Raw genomic sequence first — 18,171 nt, forward strand, 5'->3', positions numbered from 1 at the left:
CCCAATCGCGGCGCGCCTTGTTGCGGGGTGCGGCAGGCGCCGAGGCCCCGTTTCAAGATGGCGGACGACAGTGAGACAGCAGCGAGGCGGTCACGGGCGAGGCCTCCGCGGCCGTCGGCGGAGGAGAACGACCACGAGCACTGCAGCGACTGCGAGAACGAGGCGGAGCGCGGCTCCAACCGGGGGTGAGCGGCGACCGGGCCGCCCGGCGCGGCGGCGGCCGGGCCCATTGAGGAGGGCAGCGGCCGGGAAGTGAGCGGCGCCCCGCCCCGCGGGCGCACTGATTGGCCGCGGAGCGGTATCCCGCGCTGCGATTGGTCGAGCTGCCCGTCAGTCTGGCGGGGGGGCGGGCCCGCTGGCTCCATTCGCGCCTGTGGTGGGAGCGTGTCCCGCAGCGGGATCGGGCCCGTCGTGCGCGGTTCCGCGGGGCAGCCAGAGCGGGGCCGTCAGTGCCTTTTTTTGGCAGAAATGAGCCCAATTCGCAGCTCTGCCTGCCCTTGCGATAGGGCGTGTCTCCCCACGTTCCCCTGGGCCTCCGGCACAAGCCTTGTCCCCGTCCCAGCATCGGTGCACCGGGGGTGACACGTTGGGCACCTCGTCCCGCTCCCCGGAGCCTGTGGCCTCCCGTGGCTGTTCCGGCGGCCTGGAAGGAGCCCAGGCTTCTGCAGACCCAGCCCATCGTTATCCCAATGGGCAACCCCCGGTGTCGATCCAGGCTGGGGATGCAGGGATGGAGAGCAGCCCTGAGGAGAAGGACTCGGGGACACTGGGGGATGAGAGATCGGCCACGACCATGTGTGCTCACAGCCCAGCAGGTCGATCGTGCCCTGGGCTGCATCTCCAGCCCCATGGGCAGCGGGTTTGGGGGGATTCTGCCCCTCTGCCCCGCTCTGTGAGACCCCCCTGCAGGGCTGGGCCAGCTCTGGGTCCTCAGCACAGGACACACATGGAGCTGCTGGAGAGGGGCCAGAGGAGCCCCAGAAATGACCCGAGGCTGGACCAGCTCTGCTGGGAGGACAGGCTGAGAGAGCTGGGGTGTTCAGCTGGAGAAGAGAAGCTCCGGGGAGACCTTAGTGCGGCCTTCCCGGACTTAAAAGACGCCGAGAAGAAAGATGGGGACAGAGTTTTGAGCAGGGCCTGTTGTGACAGGACAAGGGGTGATGGTTTGAAACTAAAGGAGAGAGATTCAGGCCAGACATGAGGAAGGAATTGTTGGCCCTGAGATTGATGAGAGCCTGGCCCAGGTTGGCCAGAGAGGTGGTGGCTGAACCATCCCTGGAGACATCCCAGGCCAGGCTGGACGGGGCTCTGAGCAACCTGAGCTGGTGCAGATGTCCCTGCTCATGGCAGGGCTGGCACTGGGGGAGCTGGGAAGGTCCCTTCCACCCAGACCATTCTGTGATTCTCTGATTCTGAACACAGCCCAGGGTTTCCAAAGCTCAGCTGATGTCCTGTGGTTTGAGGAGTGCGGCCTCCAGAGGTGCAGAATGGTGCAATAGCAGCAATGAGGCTGGGAGCCAACACACGCGGTGCGGCAGCTCCTTGTCTGGGTAGGGAAGATCTCCGATCCCCAACGTAGAACCTGCATTACTCACGGCCTTAATTAACAAGGCGCAGCGCTGCCTGGCCATACCTGCGGTTTGCAGGAGGCTTCGTCCCCCTTCCTGACAGGTTTGCGTGCGGCCGGGCACGTCAGCAAAGGCTTGTGCCCCATCCTGTGTTTCCAGATGTTTCCAGAGGTTTTGCAGCTCGTTCTTTGCTCCCCTGATCCTCGCCGGCTGCTCTCCCTGCTCGCCCGGTGCCCCCGCAGCTGCTTTCCCAGCCCTGCTCTGTGGAGCCCGTCGGCTCCAGCAGCTCTTCCCTCCCTTGGCAGCTTTTGGAGCCCATCCCACCTGTCCAGCAACCAAAGCGAATAAAAGGTCACGGAAGAAATATCACAGAGGCTTTTTTTATGACAGCACAGATGCCCATTTGTATTTTATTTGCCTCCCGGGTGTGGCACCGTGTCTCAGTTTAATACGTTTAGCCGTGCTTGGGGGAGATTTTCCTTTTCTTTCCCTCTGACATGATTAGGTTTGTGGAAAGCAGAGCCAAGCAGAGAGGAGCCGCGGTGCTTAATCACAATTATCTCCCAGCCCGGCGGTCCAGGCTGCCCTTTGCCAGGAAAAGGTGTGTTCTTGAGCCCTCTTCATATCCTCGCGTGGGCATCGCACCTCCCGCAGCCCCGAGGAGTTAAAATGTGATTACCTGCCCTGACTGGGGTGAGCATTGAAGCGCAACAAGCTAACCGGGCAGCCTGGGAAATGCCCAGTACAAAATGACACGTGGAGAGTTCAGATTGCTGGGGATATATTGTTAAAAACGTCACTGATGGGTGCAGTGATAACAAGCGCGAGCCGGGGAGGTTTTGGAGTGCTCTGGGAAATCTCCTGTGGCCCCAAAACCTCCTGGGAGATCCACCTCGGAGGGAGAAGAGGAACCGGTAGGAAAGGTGAAGGTTTTGTTTCTTGGCGCACATCAGTTGTGTTGATTTTGTCTCGTCGCGCTGGGGCGAGGGAGCGTTTCTGGTCACTGTCCCCACAATCCAGGCAGGGTTTGTGGGCGGCGCTCAGAGTCCTGCTCTCGGACAGGGTCTTGTCGCTGGATCTTGGCTCTGAGCTTTAAAACATAAAAGCATTACTTAGTGAGAGCAAAACTTCCCTTCCTTTTAAGGCCAGGAAAGAGGAATTGCATTTCCTCCACCTCGGCGCTGGGCAGCGGCTGCACGGCTCTGGCTGCGGCGTCCGAGGGGGTTTCCCAAATTAAAAAGATCCTGCTGCTGTTTTTGTCCTGCTTTCCTCTGCCTGCACTTACACCTCAGGAGGGTGTTCCTGGGACAACCGCCTGCGTTCTGACACGGAGAATGTAGTTGTTGGTGTTGGGTGGAGCGTGGTAACAGGGTCTCTGCCTTGGGACCTGCCCGGCCTGGGCAGAGCCTCCTCCCGCTCCGCCCTGACGAGATTACAGCCCGAGGATCGTGCCCGATTAGCCCCAGGTTTGGCAGGAGGATTTTCCAGTGCCTAAATCGGGAGCAGAAATCTCCTGTGGCTCATCTGCCGCCTCTCGAGGCGCAGGAACCGCAAAGTGCACCAGCCCGTGTCCGAATCCGGGTTTCCAGTTTGCGTTTTGAGGAAGAACCGGCAGCTTTGGTGCCGTTCGCCGTCTCGGGTGTGAGACGGTCTGAGATGCTGAGCGCGGTGTTTCAATTTCTGTAACAAAATGTGCCTTTCGATGGTGGCAGCACGTGCACTGTGGGAAATAACGCTCTGGTCCTGCTGTCAAAGCCCCTGTGCCAACCCAGAGCTTCCCCACAAGCCGAGGGAGCCACAGGGATCTGGCCGAGCCGCAGTCGTGCCCCCTGTCCCTTCCTCCCCATTTTGCAAAAATAAAGCTGTGGGACATGGGAGTGTTGCAGGGATCAGTGACGCATCAGCGGGTGCCGAGCACCAGTTTGTTACTGGACACATCTGGTGTTTCCCACCTCCGGAGGGGCCGAGCTGGTGGGGGACGGTCAGTCCGAGCAGGTCTCGCCTTGAGCACCCCCGGCTGGTTTATTCAGGTGCTTCTGAAAGTCTAATTTTGGGGTCACCGGGGTTCTGGGTGTTATTTTCTGTGCGGGGGTTGGCGCCAGCTCCTTTCCCTGGGGCTCAGGCCCCTCTGGAGCGGGGACATGGGAACGGCCGTGATGGCAGCGACACCTTTTCTGGGAGAAGGGAAAACTGTTTTCCTTGCTCAGAAGACGCGCGGGGCCGTCCCGGGGGTGACGGGATGACGTTTCGTGCCCTTCTCCACTCGCTTTATCTCTGGGAGCAGCTTGGGCTGTGGAGGAGATTTGGAGGAAAACGCTGCGAGCGCAGGCGGGTTAACCCTCCCCGGGGGAAACCGGCTGCACCGTCACATCAGCTGCGGGAACTGGGATTTTAACTCATCCTGGGACACGACGGGACGTTGCCATTAATTCAGGGAGCATCTGAGTGGCTGCAGCTACGCTGGAGCTTTCCTAAGTGGACCTTAAAATAGAAAATACCTCTAACCATTGCTTCCCTAGGTGTAGCAAGACAGATCATCAGGTTTTCCATCGTTTTCCTACGTTTCCTTTGCTGGCAACTCCTCTGCCAGGTCGGTTTTCGCCTCCTGGCTGGAGCTGGAACACAAAACCTCGTCCCATCTCCCGCCCCCTGATTTCTTCCAGGTCACGCCGCTTCGTTCATAAATCAGGGAGCACTTTTACCTGCGAGCCCGTCAGGGGTGAGGCAATATGAGTTGGGCTGAACTCATTAGCGGCAAGCTGAGACTCGGCAGCTCTGATTTATGGAGTGAAGCGACGCCGATTGAATACACGGGGGCTGGGGAGGATTTTGTTTGTCGCATCTGACACCTGCAGCATCTCAAAGAGAAGGTGACCTGAGAAAACGCGTCCATCTCCCTTGGAAGGATGGTGTCCAGCGTCTGCCCTCGGACGTGCTCGCAAACCCCCCTTGCGCCATCGGTTTGTGCTGGTGAAACCGGTAAGAAATCAGCCGAAGGAGTTTATTACAGCTTCCCAACGGATGGTTTCGCTCCTCCCAGAGCTGGGATGCGGCCAGCCCGGCTGGTTGGGGATCCAGCGCTCGCCCGAGCTCCTCTGCAAGGAATTAAAAAAATAACACGTTGTGCATTTGTCACCACAATCGATAGCGCTGTCAGCGCCGCTTTGCTGTAATTACTTTCGCTGTCGCGTCAGAGCTGGCGGATGAAGGTAAAGCCCTTTCCCGGGGTGGGGGGAAGGTGAATGTTCCCCCTGGGAGGGCTCGGCAGCGCCGGGGGTGCTGATCCCCACAGAGCTGCGGCTTTGCGGCCTCTCTGCTCTGCTCCGAGCGCTTAAAGCGCTTCTGGAGAAGAGGGGGGGCTGCTCCTCCAGCCCCTGTTTGCGGAGCAGCTCGTCCTGCATGACGCGTGTTCCCCATGCCCAGCAAACACTGGGTCCCGGTGTTTCACCTGAGGCGCTGCTGATAAAGGGGACTCTTTTCCCTGGCAAAAGCCGCTGCTGTTGGGGTTTTGTCTGGAAGAAAATCTTCCCCCCGTGGCTGCTCCGTGTCCTGCAGACCAGACGTCGCTGCTCCGCGGGGTGACAACTGCTCAGCACGTCGGGTCTCTGCACCGCGAGCATCACCGTCCGCAGGCATCCCTGCGCCTTCATCTCCCCCCAAAACCATTTCTCAATCTGCTTTTCCTGGTTTCAGAACTCACTTGCTGCTCAGCCCGGAGATTTTTATAAATCCCGTTGCCCTCCCAACTCTCTCCTTTTCCTGGCCTTGCTGAAATAAATAGTTGGACGCTGCTCCAACGTATTTTCCAGCACGCTTCTTCTTCCCTTTCTCTGCTGCACCCTTGTGACTGCTCTCTTGTGTTTGTAAAGACGTTCAGCTGGTCTGGGGTGCAAGGAAGGAGCTGCCTCTGTGTCATAGAGTGAAAAAATTCACCAGCTTGGATCCCCGAGCTGAGATTTGGGGAAAGAAGAGGACGCGGAGGTGCCGGTTGATGCTCCCGCCCTGGACTCCCCATCGCTCCGTCCTCTGCCCATCAAGCCAGACATGAGTTATCGTCCTCAGTGGAAACAGAAGAGAGAAGGTGCTGCGGTTTTCCTGCAAAACAGACTTGTCACCGTCAATAGGGACAGAGCTGAGCGACGCTGGTGACACAAGCGGTGTCCCCCAACTTGCTTTGCAGAAGGTCCCTCGTGCTCACAAAGCGCCTGGGGCTGGTGTCCCCATCTCGTCCCCTCTCGTCCCTCCGCTCGGTCCCGCTCCAGCCATCTCTAGGTCTGAATTTCCACCTGATCCGTGACCCTGTTTTGGGGAGCGGTTTGGGGTGTCCCAGCTCTGCAGCGGTGACATGGCCTGTCCTGCGTCGGGCTGTCACGCAGGGGGAGGTCACACACCCGCTGTGCGGGGACGGGCACCTCTCCCATGTTTGGGGTCAGGTCACTGCCAGACGGGCCCGTTGGTGGGCACAGGGTTTAACGCCCGCAACTGCTTTGGGGTGGCTGACACCTGGATGTCTGGGGGTGCCCTGTGTCCCTAAGGAGCCCTGCCCTGGTACGGGTGCTCCCCACCCTGTGCTCCCAAAGAGATTTGCTGCTCAAGTCTCATTTTTCCAGCTCTGCCGTAACAATAGAATAATTTCCCAATGTAAGAGCCGCCCGTGTCCCTGCAGCGTCACCTCTGCAGGTGGGTGACATTCGGTGCAGTGTCCTTGGCCACCAGCCCCTCTGTGGTGCCTGGACCCGCTGCGGTGCCGGATCTCCAAGGCTGGAGCAGCGTTTGCTGCTCCCACATCCGTCCTTGGGCTCGGGGAGGAGGAAAATCCCTCAGCTGAGCATCCCGGCTGCTCCGTGGGGTGGATTTGAGCATGTGGGGCTGAGCGGGGTGATGTGACAAAGCAATGACATCGAATCACAGAACGGTTTGGGTTGGAGGGCCCTTCCCAGGTCCCTCAGTGCCACCCCTGCCATGAGCAGGGACATCTGCACCAGCTCAGGTTTCTCAGAGCCCCGTCCAGCCTGGCCTGGGATGTCTCCAGGCATGGGACATGTGGCTGCACCTCCCACCTGCTGAATATTCCTCCTCTTGGAGACTGGGACTCAAAGCAGGGAGCTTGTATTTTCTTTAGAGAGCTTTGAAAACCCTATAAATGTTGGTTTTTATTTTTAAGAAAAGGCTCTAATGATGATTCTTTTATCCCCTAGCGGCTTGAGTCCAGCAAATGACAGCGGAGCCAAAAAGAAGAAAAAGAAACCCAAACGGAAGAAAGAGAAAGGAGGAGATCAGCCCGACCAGGCTCAGGACCAGGCAGTGAAGGTGACCGAGCCTTTCCCAGCGTCACTGTCCCCACCGCGGCCAGCCCTGTGCTGAACCTCTCCCGTGTCCCTCAGGGCAAGGAAAGAGTCTCCCGCTCCTGGTTTTAGGCACTTGGCTGCTCAAAATCTTACAGTTTAGAGTAATTTCCCAGCCTGTGTTACCCCTCCTGGCTTTGTGTGGTCCTGACTGGCAGCCAGCGCTTCGGGAAGGAGCGTGGGACCGTTTGTCCCTCAAGGTTTGTCCCTCACGGTGCTGCCAGTCACCCCTCTTGTCCCCTCTGGTCCTGTGGCAGGAGACACACGCACAGATCTGCACATCAGCAGAGGCTGTTTTCTGTCCAACATCTGGTTCCCATCCAAATATTTCTAGTATTTTGTCCTTCTGACCGTGCAGAGCGTTAAATTTGGGCTTTGAGTGTTTCAAACTGACTTCACTGGGAATCGGGGAGGAGCTGGGGGTGTGAATTCACCTGCCGAGCTCTGCCTGGGGAGGAGGAGGAAGACGAAGGGTCCTTCATCTTCACTCAGCCTCTCCACCCTGCCCTGATCCGCGATGCCCAGGGACTCCTCTGGAAGCTGCACTTTGCAGATACGGATCCGGCTTAGATGGAGGAGGCTGAAGGGAGAGAAAAGCCACCGCAGAAAGTCCAGACACCAGGTAGGGGTGACCTGGGGTGTCCCTGTGTGGGTTTTAGCCACAGTGAAGCAAGGAGGTTTGCTCTTGGGCTCACCGTGCCCTTCTTAACTGAAACTTAAAGCATTTTATGGCATTTTGTCTACCCCTTTGACCCAGGAGTGCCTAGAAACCAGGTGTAGGTGTGTGGAGGTGCCTGGTGAAAGGGTTTGTCCATCCCGTAGGGAGTTGTGAGAGGGTCTGGGCTGGGGAGTGAGTTTTCTCCCTGCTCAACCCTTCCTGGCAGGCTCAGCTCCTGCTTCCCCTAATGAGGAGCTGAAATACAGACCTGCTGGTTCAGCTCCCTCATTTTGTCTCTCCACCTTCCTTTTGTGCCCTCAGGTGAACTCATTACCTGCCGAGAGGATCCAGGAGATTCAAAAAGCCATCGAGCTCTTCTCAGTTGGTCAGGGCCCTGCCAAAACCATGGAGGAAGCCAGCAAGAGGAGCTACCAGTTCTGGGACACGCAGCCGGTGCCCAAGCTGGGTAAGTACAGCCCCTCGCCATTCCGTGCTCCTTGGGAGAGGCCTTGTGGTCCCCAGGCTGCTTAAAGAAGCCCAAAGAGGCACAGAGAAGCTGATCTCTGGCCAGCAGGCAAGTCCTTGTCCTATCTGGGCCTCAAAGGCATCAGCGACACTTGTCCAGCATTCAGTGTCACAGACCGAGCGGCCGAGAGCTGTGCAGGCAGCTGGGGATGTCGAGAGGGACGAGGAGGCGTTTCTGACATTGATTTGATGCCTCCTGCGTTTGGGCATCCCTTAATCTCAGTCTTCAGCCCTTGGGCTGGGTCTCCCCAGCCCTCTGTGCCCACGTTTCATGCAGGTGTTGCCATCCGTCCCCTTGCCGAGTCCTGGGGACGTGGAGCTGCCCAGTTCCCCTGTCTGGGGGCTGGAGCTGCCCAGCGAGGGCTCCTTGCCGGGGGAGGTGACTCGGGGTGCGATGGGGCCCGGAGCCGCTCGGGGAAGCAGGTCCATGGGCTGAGCTGCCACATTTTCGTTTTGCTGGGCTCACATCAGCCTCTGGCACAGGCAGGCACTGGGGCTGAGCCGGGAGAGCCCGGGAGGCACAAACCTCGCGAGCATCTGCACCCCCGAGCTGCCGCGTCCCTCTGAAGATGGGGAATCCTGTCCCTTTGTCCCCTCTTCCCCCTGCAAACAGCCCGGCTGTGCTTCCCAGGTCCAGCACTTTCCCCCGTTTGCTCGTGCCGCTGTCAGCCTGTGTCACCGGTGATCTGCTGTCGGTGACGGGCGATTCTCAGTGCGGCAGGAGCGTTCAGCTGAGCAGCTCCCGGGGCTGCTTCACTTCATCTCTGCCCCTGCATCCCCCAGCAAAATCCACACAAAGCTCAGGAGAACTAGAGAATGAGTCCAAGCCCGTAGTTCCTAGTTTTACCCAAAGCTTGTCGTGGCTTCAGATTCGCTTCTCTTCAGTAATTGCGTTCATGGGGTTGTGTCCAGCGCCTCTTGCTGCAAACGCTACGTGTGATTCCCTTTTCACATCAGCACCAGCCCAAGGCTTTTCTTTGGGCTCAGAGACTCTTTGCTGGGAGCGACGGTCTCAGGTTTGTGAGATGGGACGGGGTTATGTGAGACAGCACAGCCTGATCTGCGCCTGCTGGAGAGGGGCCAGAGGAGCCCCAGAAATGATCCGAGGCTGGACCAGCTCTGCTGGGAGGACAGGCTGAGAGAGCAGGGGTGTTCAGCTGGAGAAGACAAGCGCCAGGAAAACCTTAGTGCGGCCTTTCTGGACTTAAAAGGGGCCGAGAAGAAATTTGGGGACAGACTTTTGAGCAGGGCCTGTTGCGATAGGACAAGGGGTGATGGTTTGAAACTAAAGGAGGGAAATTCAGGCCAGACATGAGGAAGGAATTGTTGGCCCTGAGAGTGGTGAGAGCCTGGCCCAGGTTGGCCAGAGAGGTGGTGGCTGAACCATCCCTGGAGACATCCCAGGCCAGGCTGGACGGGGCTCAGCAACCTGAGCTGGTGCAGATGTCCCTGCTCATGGCAGGGGGGGCACTGGGTGAGCTCTGAAGGTCCCTTCAACACAAACTGTTGTGTGACTCTATGACGGTCTCAGCTTTGTGCTGGGAGGATCCCAGTGAGAAGTCACAGCGTTATGTGAGACAGCAAAGCCTCATCTTATGTTTGCCCTTTTTCTCGAGGATCCTGAACATGGCCAACATCATTTCTACTTGTGTGAACCCTGGAGGAAGGGGAGAACGTGTCTTCTGGGGAAGGAGAGGCACAAAACACCCTGCTCCTCCATACACTAGATCGCTGGCTGTGCCCCGGCTGGCGGCCACTCGCCGGTCCCCAGCGTCCCGTGGTCCTCGCGCAGGAACACGCTCTGGCACTCGGCGTCACGCACATGAGGCTGTTTGGGGTCGGGTAACAAAAGTGCGGTGGGATTTGTGGGCTGGATTTCAGAGCAGTTCAGCACCTGCTCAGAACAGAGAGGACGGCCAAGGGTGAGCGTTTCTGGAACCCGCCCTGGCGGGGTGTGATGGGGGCAGTTCTTGCTCTGGGCTTCTCTTCACCTCCTCATTGCCTGGAAACCTTTTCAGCCCCTTTTTAAAGGAATTCCTAATTATCACGGCTCGCTTCTCTTGGCAGGACTCAAGCAATGCCACTGTGTTAACACCCCTGAGAAAGCCGGTGCTCAAGCCAACATCTCTTGGCTGAATCAGGGGCTTTAGGAGTCGGTGGTTTTGCAACAAAAGTTGTCTTGTTCGCTGGAGCTCTTCTTGGAGTGCAGTGGGAAGGAAACCCTGACGCTTGGCAAGTGCCGGGGCCAGCGCTGGCACGAGAGAGTCGCTCTGCGATGGGATGGCCTCAAGTTGCGCCAGGGGAGGTTGAGGTTGGATCTGGGGAACAATTTCTTCCCCAAAGGGCTGTCGGGCATTGGAATAGGCTGCCCAGGGCAGTGGTGGAGTCACCATCACTGGAGGGGTTGGACAGACCAGAGATGAGGTTCTCAGGGACACAGGTTGGTGCCAGGTTTCAGTTATGGTTGGACTCTATGAGCTTGAGGGTCTTTTCCAACCTAAATGATTCCATAATTCTATGATTGCGTGTGGACCTGGAGGATGTAGCTCTGAAGCTCTGAGCAGTTTGGTCACCTCTCTGCTGCCCGATGGGTTCCGCCCTTTCCCATGGAAGAGGAGTTTTGCTTCTCTGCCCCTGTGTCACACTGAACACATGGCACATCCCAAACCAGGGGGTTGCAATGGTGACCCCCGGCTGCCCACGCTGGGGACCTGGGCTGGGAGATGGTGCTGGGGAGTGGGACACCTTGGTCACCAGATCGAGGTGTCATGGGGACTTGGTCTCAAACAGCAGGAAGAAGCTTCATGGCTCCTGCTCTCTCTTCCAGGAGAAGTGGTGAACACCCACGGTCCCGTCGAGCCGGACAAAGACAATATCCGTCAGGAGCCCTACACCTTGCCCCAGGGCTTCACCTGGGATGCCCTGGACCTCGGGGACAGAGGCGTGGTGAGTGCAGGCAGCTCCGCACACGTGTTGGGAGGGTGCCTCTGTTGCACAGTCAGTGGTTCCATGTTTGCACCGCCAGCGATGGTTTTGGGGATGGAAACGTGTCTAGTTTCTCACGGGGATGAACGGGGGCTTCTCCACATGCCCTTTAAGCAGAAGGATGCCTGAAGCCAGGAGTTTTCCCTTAAAAAGACCCTTCAGACCATGACCAGCACCCTGGGAGATGACCTGAGGGCAGGAGGACTGACCCGTGTGTCCTGCTCCTCACCCTGCTGCGAGCAGGGGGACATGCTGGTGACAGGGAGGTGGCTGCCATCACTGCAGCCACATGAAAAGTGTTGAGGGTTCCATCTCAGGGCAGCTGGGGTCTGTGATGGCTGAATAACCCTCCTGACCTGCTTGGTGTCTCCTGCTTTAGCTGAAAGAGCTTTACACACTTCTGAACGAGAACTACGTGGAGGATGACGACAATATGTTTCGGTTCGATTACTCTCCCGAGTTCCTGCTGTGGTGAGTGGCACTATGACCGCAGCACAGAGGCTGTGGGACGCCGGCGAGTCCGATCCCGGTGACAGCCTGGCAGCTGTTTGTGCTTATCCCGTCTCACTTCTTCCCAAAATCTCCCTTCCCCATCTGTCACCTTGGGTGGTGTCCCAGGTACACTGCGAGAAGGGCATCTCACCCAGTCCTCCCTGCCTCTAGCTTTTTTGAGGTATGGGAGCCTAAACCAGGGTTTTTTTCCTCTTCGGTTTGATCCCTTGAGTGTTTGTAAAAGTTCTGGTAGCTGAGGAGCTTCCCCGTGCCCTGGAGCTGTAGGATGAAGGCAGCTGCCAGGTCATGCTGCCAACAACAACTCTTGGAGCCCTGCTGCAGCAGAGCTGCCATTTCGTGGCATTCAGGAATCATAGAACCATAGTCATTTCGGTTGGAAAAGACCCTCAAGATGATCCAGTCCAACCGTTACCTTCCCCCGGCACTGCCCCATGTCCCTGAGAACCTCATCTCCGTCCGTCCAACCCCTCCAGGGATGGTGACTCCAGCACTGCCCTGGGCAGCCTGTTCCAATGCCCCACAGCCCTTTGGGGAAGAATTTGTTCCTAAATCCAATCTCAACCTCCCCCGGCGCAACTTGAGGCCGTTTCCTCTGGTCCTGGCGCTTGTTCCTGGGGAGCAGAGCCCGACCCCCCTGGCTCCCAGCTCCTTTCAGGCAGTTCAGAGATCAGAAGGTCTCCCCTCAGCTCCTGTTCTCCAGCTGAACCCCCAGCTCCCTCAGCCGCTCCCATCACACTTGTGCTCCAGCCCCTCACCAGCTCCGTTCCCTTCTCTCAACTCGCTCCAGCACCTCGAGGCCTTTCTTGGCGTGAGGGGCCCAGAACTGCCCCCAGGATTCGCGGTTTGGCCTCCCCAGAGCCCAGCACAGGATGGTCACTGCCCTGGGCCTGCTGGCCACACCAGTGCTGGCACCAGCCAGGATCCTGTGGCCTCTTGGCCACCTGGGCACACGCTGGCTCATGTTCAGCCACTGTCACCAACACCCCCAGATCCTTTTCCACCTTTCCAGCTGCGCTTCCCTGAGCCTGGAACAGTGCAAATCAAGGAACATGACTTCCCTCCTGTGTCACTAGTGAGAACTTGCATTGGCCACAGAGCACAGGAATTTCCCTGGGTCCCAGTGGCCCTGCTGTGTCACACCACTGTCACCCTCACCCTCCTGCCTGCAAACCACGGCCGTGTTGGGCATTCGGAGCAGGGCACGGTGTCCCAGGGCAGCATAGGGAGGTGGGAGCAGGTACACAAGGAACTTCTGATGGGTGGTGACTTCTGCCATGTGTCTCGTCCCCAGGGCGTTGCGTCCCCCGGGCTGGTTGCCGCAGTGGCACTGTGGGGTCAGGGTCGTCTCCAGCAAGAAGCTGGTTGGATTCATCAGCGCGATTCCAGCCACAATGCACATCTACGACACGTGAGTGCTGCTTGGCTGCGTTCTATCCTGCTCTATGATGTGACGTGGGGTTTCCCGGGAGGTCTGGCTGTGTTGTTGTCCATGACCTGTGCTGTTTGGCCATGGAGACGCTTCATAGAATCATTTCGGTTGGAAGAGACCCTCAGGATCATCAAGTCCAACCATAACCTAGCTCCAGCACTAACCCATATCCCTAAGAACCTCATCTAAATGCCTTTTAAACCCCTCCAGGGATGGTGACTCCAGCACTTCCCTGGGTAGCCTGTTCCAATGCTTGACAGCCCTTTCCGGGAAGAATTTTTTCCTGATATCCCATCTAAACCTCCCCTGGTGCAACTTGAGGCTTTGCTGCCTGGAAGAGAGGGGGATATTTGAGGTGGGCAGGGAAGTTCTGTGCAGGTCAGAAGCCATGAATGCAGTTTTCCTCAACGACTGGGCTCAGCTTAGAGCTCTGTCTTACAGAGAAATCCTCCCAAGCTGGATGGTGCCCATTTTCCCTGTGAAAACCTTGGGTAACAGTTTAAAGGAGAGTTCTCCAAGCCCAGGCCTTCAAGGCTTCTACTCCTCTTTCTCTTGAAGGGAGCTGGAGATAATTTGCCCAGGGAGTTGGACGAATCCTCCCTGGTCAGGACGGTCAGGTCTCATGCTCTGCATTGTTTCTTTCCCAAGAGAGAAGAAGATGGTAGAGATAAACTTCCTGTGCGTCCACAAAAAGTTGCGCTCAAAACGGGTGGCTCCAGTCCTGATCCGTGAGATCACGCGGCGGGTGCATCTGGAGGGGATTTTCCAGGCTGTTTACACCGCGGGGGTGGTGCTGCCCAAGCCTGTGGGGACTTGCAGGTGAGTGTCTGCGCTTCTCCAAGGAGATTTTGGTCCTTGCCGGGATCCTGTAGCACATGTGGGATTCCCCGGGACAGAAGATACCGATTCCAGCCCAGGTTTCTCCTCCCCACACCATCCTTCCACCACTAAGCCCAGTAGCTTTGCTTAAGCTGCTCATGTCTCACAAGACAGGAGACTTTGTGGCACAAGCGCTTCAGGCTGCCCTTGTTTTTCTCTGTGGGATCCACCGGCCGCTGAGATGTTCTCACAGCCGCTGAGATGTTCTCACTTGCCCTCTCACGGCGGCAACGAGAAGCTCGTGCCCGCGCAGCCGTCCTGCCGCCCCAGAACGAGTCTCCCACCGCGAGTGTGTTTCTGCAGGTACTGGCACCGCTCCCTGAACCCTCGGAAACTCATCGAGGTCAAATTTTCCCACCTAAGCAGGAACATGACTATGCAACGCACCATGAAGCTTTACCGGCTGCCCGAGGTGGGTGCAGCCAGGGCTGGGAGCGGGGGCTGAGCTCAGGAATTGCTCCTCGCTGAGCAGGGGTGAGCTTGGAATGAGAGACATAGACATTTCAGCTGAGGTCGAGTCCTCCTGCCAGGAGAACTGGGTTTGGCTCATGTAGTAAATGACTCTCTCAAGCCATTGCACTTTACTTAATCTTTATTTATCTTTTGCCTGGGTACCTGCATTTTAAGGGCAAATTCTTGCAGCTAGAGGACCCCGTGAGCTTTTGTTTCATGGTGAGTCACCTTCTGTCCTCCTCGTAAAACAAGAGCGCAGATGTGACAGCTGTCATCTGTCCAAACGCAGCCCTGCCGCGACCTTGAGTTGGGTCAATCCTTCGTTCCTCAGTCAGGCTGATGGGTTCTGTCACTGTGGTGTCCTGCTGGGGAACTTCCCCAGCTGGAGAGGGGAGAAAAACAAAGTGTGAAAATTGCCGCCGCCTTCCCTGACCTTCCTTGTGCGGGTCTGAGCTGCTCGTTTTGGTCGGGGAACGCTGCTTCAGCGCACGTGGCTCCTGCCTCAGCAAAGGCACTGGCGGCTGTTTCGTAGTTACTCGTTTTTTGTGCAGAAACCCAGACCCAGGAGCAGCCTGTGCTGCTTGAGCTGGGCTTTGCTGAGCCAACCCAACCCTATATTAGAAATTGAGCACATCTGGAAGTGACGTCAAGTGGTTCCTTGCAGCGCCTGGAGTTCCCAGCCCGTCGTGATGGCGAATGGGAGCAGAGACCTGGAGGGAAGCAGATCTTGTGTCATTAATGGGCAGGAGGCCACGTCCAGCAGGACTTGACCTGGCACGTGCGGCTTTGGGACCCGCTGGGCTTCTCTGCAGGCTCTGCCATCGCTGTCATGGCCGATCGCATCCATCCTTCTGCCGGGAGGGGAGAGTGCTGGGTTGTGGGGCTGAAAATGGGCTGATCTAAGCAGAGATGGTCTCCGTGCTGCTTGTCGGAGAGCCCTTGGGTGACAAAAGCCACCGTGCAAGCAACACAAATGATTTATCCCACTTTCTGTAGACTCCCAAGACTCCCGGCTTGCGGCCCATGGAGCACAGAGACGTCTCCGCAGTGCACAAGCTCCTGACCGAGTACCTGAAGCAGTTCCACCTGACGCCCGTCATGAGCCGAGAGGAGGTGGAACACTGGTTCTTACCTCAGGAGAACATCATCGACACCTTTGTGGTGGAGGTGAGGGGTCAGGGAGGTGTTTTCATGGGATTCTGCCTCCGCTAGAGGAGTGTGCAGGGAGTGGTGGGAGCGATCTGCTGCCCTGGGCAGGGAGATGCTCTTCTTGGGGGGAGGTTTGAGCTGCTGGAGGTTGGTGTCTCCATCCTGGGCTGCCCTGAGTCTCCTCACAGGGAGCCCACACGTCACTCAGGCTGGCACAGCCCCTCTAAGGCTGTGGTCGGGCTTTATCCCGGCTCTGACGCGTTGCGGTGTCACTTGCAGAGCGCCCCAGGGGAGGTGACAGACTTCCTGAGCTTCTACACACTGCCCTCCACCATCATGAACCACCCGACTCACAAGAGCCTGAAAGCTGCTTATTCCTTCTACAACGTTCACACCAAGACGCCTCTGCTCGACCTCATGAGCGACGCCCTCATCCTCGCAAAGTCGGTGAGCGATGGTGGAGGCGGGGCGGCACCGGGCAGCTCACCGGGCACCAGGGTGGCCTGAGCCCCTGGCCAGCACTGAGCTGAACTCAGGGTGTCTGCTTATTTCTTCAACCTGGAGAAGAGAAGCTCTGGGGAGACCTTAGTGCGGCCTTTCCAGACTTAAAAGAGGCCAAGAAGAAAGATGGGGACAGACTTTTGAGCAGGGCCTGTTGTGACAGGACAAGGGATGATGGTTTGAAACTAAAGGAGGGAGGTTCAGGCTGGACATGAGGAAGGAATTGTTGGCCCTGAGGGTGGTGAGAGCCTGGCCCAGGTTGGCCAGAGAGGTGGTGGCTGAACCATCCCTGGAGACATCCCAGGCCAGGCTGGACGGGGCTCTGAGCAACCTGAGCTGGTGCAGATGTCCCTGCTCATGGCAGGGGGGGCACTGGGTGAGCTCTGAAGGTCCCTTCAAGCCAGATCAGTCTGTGATTCTTACAGCAAACTGTTGCTGTACATCCATAGCGCTTGGGCTGAGGGTGCACACACTGATGCCAAGTTCTCCCCCATTGGCCTAGCTCACTTCTAGGGGTGCAGAGCTTGGCAGCGGGATGGGGGCAACTCCCCAGCACCTGAGCAGGAGCTGATGGCTTCGTGTCTTGCCTGTGCAGAAAGGATTTGATGTCTTCAATGCACTGGATCTCATGGAAAACAAAACCTTCCTGGAGAAGCTGAAGTTTGGGATCGGGGACGGGAACCTGCAGTATTACCTGTACAATTGGAAGTGTCCCAGCATGGCACCGGAGAAGGTCAGTGCCTCGGGGTGGGGGGGTTCCAGCGTGCGCGAGGGGTCTTGTCCCCACAGCCGCTGGGGGACGAGTTCACTGTCACACGCACCTCAGCATTCCCAGCGCAGAGAAGAGAGAAATGGGTGAATCCGGTGACAGCTCCTCTGTGCTCCTCCCGCTGTGCCTGCACAGGGGATGTCCCTGGGGACAGAAACGTTCACTGTTCAGCTCCCCCGGTTCGTCCTACCCTTGGACTAGTGCAGGGTCAGGGTCCGTAATTGCGTGCGCATCCACATGGACGAGCTCTTCCCTCTGTGGCAGGAGGCTGGGTACAGAGAGGAGGCAGGCAGAGGGCTGCGGGGTGACAGATGCAAAAAGGCCACAGGATCCTGGCTGGTGCCAGCACTGGTGTGGCCAGCAGGCCCAGGGCAGTGACCGTCCTGTGCTGGGCACTGGGGAGGAAAAACCTTGAATCCTGGGGGCAGTTCTGGGCCCCTCACGCCAAGAAAGGCCTTGAGGTGTTGGAGCAAGTTGAGAGAAGGGAATGGAGCTGGTGAGGGGCTGGAGCACAAGTGTGATGGGAGCGGCTGAGGGAGCTGGGGGTTCAGCTGGAGAACAGGAGCTGAGGGGAGACCTTCTGCTCTCTGAACTGCCTGAAAGGAGCTTGGAGCCAGGGGGGTCGGGCTCTGCTCCCCAGGAACAAGCGCCAGGACCAGAGGAAACGGCCTCAAGTTGCGCCGGGGGAGGTTGAGATTGGATTTAGGAACAATTTCTTCCCCAAAGGGCTGTGGGGCATTGGAACAGGCTGCCCAGGGCAGTGCTGGAGTCACCATCCCTGGAGGGGTTGGACAGACGGACATGAGGTTCTCAGGGACATGGGGCAGTGCTAAGGTTGGACTCGCTGATCTTGAGGGTCTTTTCCAACCTGATCTGTGTGAAGATGTCCCTGCTCATGGCAGGGTTTGGACTAGACAAACTTTGAAGGTCCCTTCAACCAAACTCTCCTGTGATTTGTTGAGACTCTGATTCTCTGACACTGGGGCACATCCTGACCTCCCATCTCCGTTGGCTCCCAGGTTGGGCTGGTGTTGCAGTAATGGAGCCCTCGTCAGGACAGCCAGGCCCGGCGGAACTGCTGCCCTCGTCCTTTCTGCCGCAGCCGGACCTGCACCGGGAGAGGTGGAACCGGAGCAGCCGCGCAGCTGCTCACCGCCTGGACTCACCGACCGTGTCCCGCAGCGCCGGCCGCCGCTCCCGCGCCAGCGTCAGCCGCCTCCGTTTGTTTTGATTTAATTGCATCCTCATAAAGACGTGATCAAGGGAATGTAACTGCTGAAACTAGCTCATGATTGGCATATAATGGAGTTAACGGGTGAATAATAAAAATATATATTATATATATTTTAAATCTTTCCTGTTCCCAACTGACACAAGTCGCATTCATCTGCTGAAGG

The 18,171-nt window shown here is 57.7% G+C and overlaps 1 protein-coding gene across 1 annotated transcript; it reads left to right on the forward strand.

Moving 5' to 3' along the window:
- Positions 1–36: 36 nt before the first annotated feature.
- NMT1 (N-myristoyltransferase 1) lies at positions 37–18,114 on the forward strand. Its single transcript, XM_065651340.1, has 12 exons — positions 37–185; positions 6,767–6,878; positions 7,893–8,037; positions 10,924–11,042; positions 11,461–11,552; positions 12,886–13,002; positions 13,672–13,842; positions 14,206–14,314; positions 15,352–15,522; positions 15,784–15,951; positions 16,601–16,738; positions 17,794–18,114. Exons 1-12 carry the CDS (start codon positions 58–60, stop codon positions 17,812–17,814), a joined length of 1,491 nt encoding a protein of 496 aa, XP_065507412.1. The 5' UTR covers positions 37–57; the 3' UTR covers positions 17,815–18,114.
- Positions 18,115–18,171: the final 57 nt, after the last annotated feature.

Source organism: Caloenas nicobarica, chromosome 24 (assembly GCF_036013445.1).
Source record: "Caloenas nicobarica isolate bCalNic1 chromosome 24, bCalNic1.hap1, whole genome shotgun sequence".
NCBI lineage: Eukaryota > Metazoa > Chordata > Aves > Columbiformes > Columbidae > Caloenas > Caloenas nicobarica.

What these genes read in the sequence shown, in the direction of transcription:
- NMT1 (XM_065651340.1), top strand. Translation starts at nt 58, where the DNA reads ATGGCGGACGACAGTGAGACAGCAGCGAGGCGGTCACGGGCGAGGCCT. An exon ending in ACCTCGGGGACAGAGGCGTG is followed by an intron (nt 11,043 to 11,460) that starts GTGAGTGCAGGC and finishes CTCCTGCTTTAG; the next exon opens with CTGAAAGAGCTTTACACACT. An exon ending in AAGCCTGTGGGGACTTGCAG is followed by an intron (nt 13,843 to 14,205) that starts GTGAGTGTCTGC and finishes GTGTTTCTGCAG; the next exon opens with GTACTGGCACCGCTCCCTGA.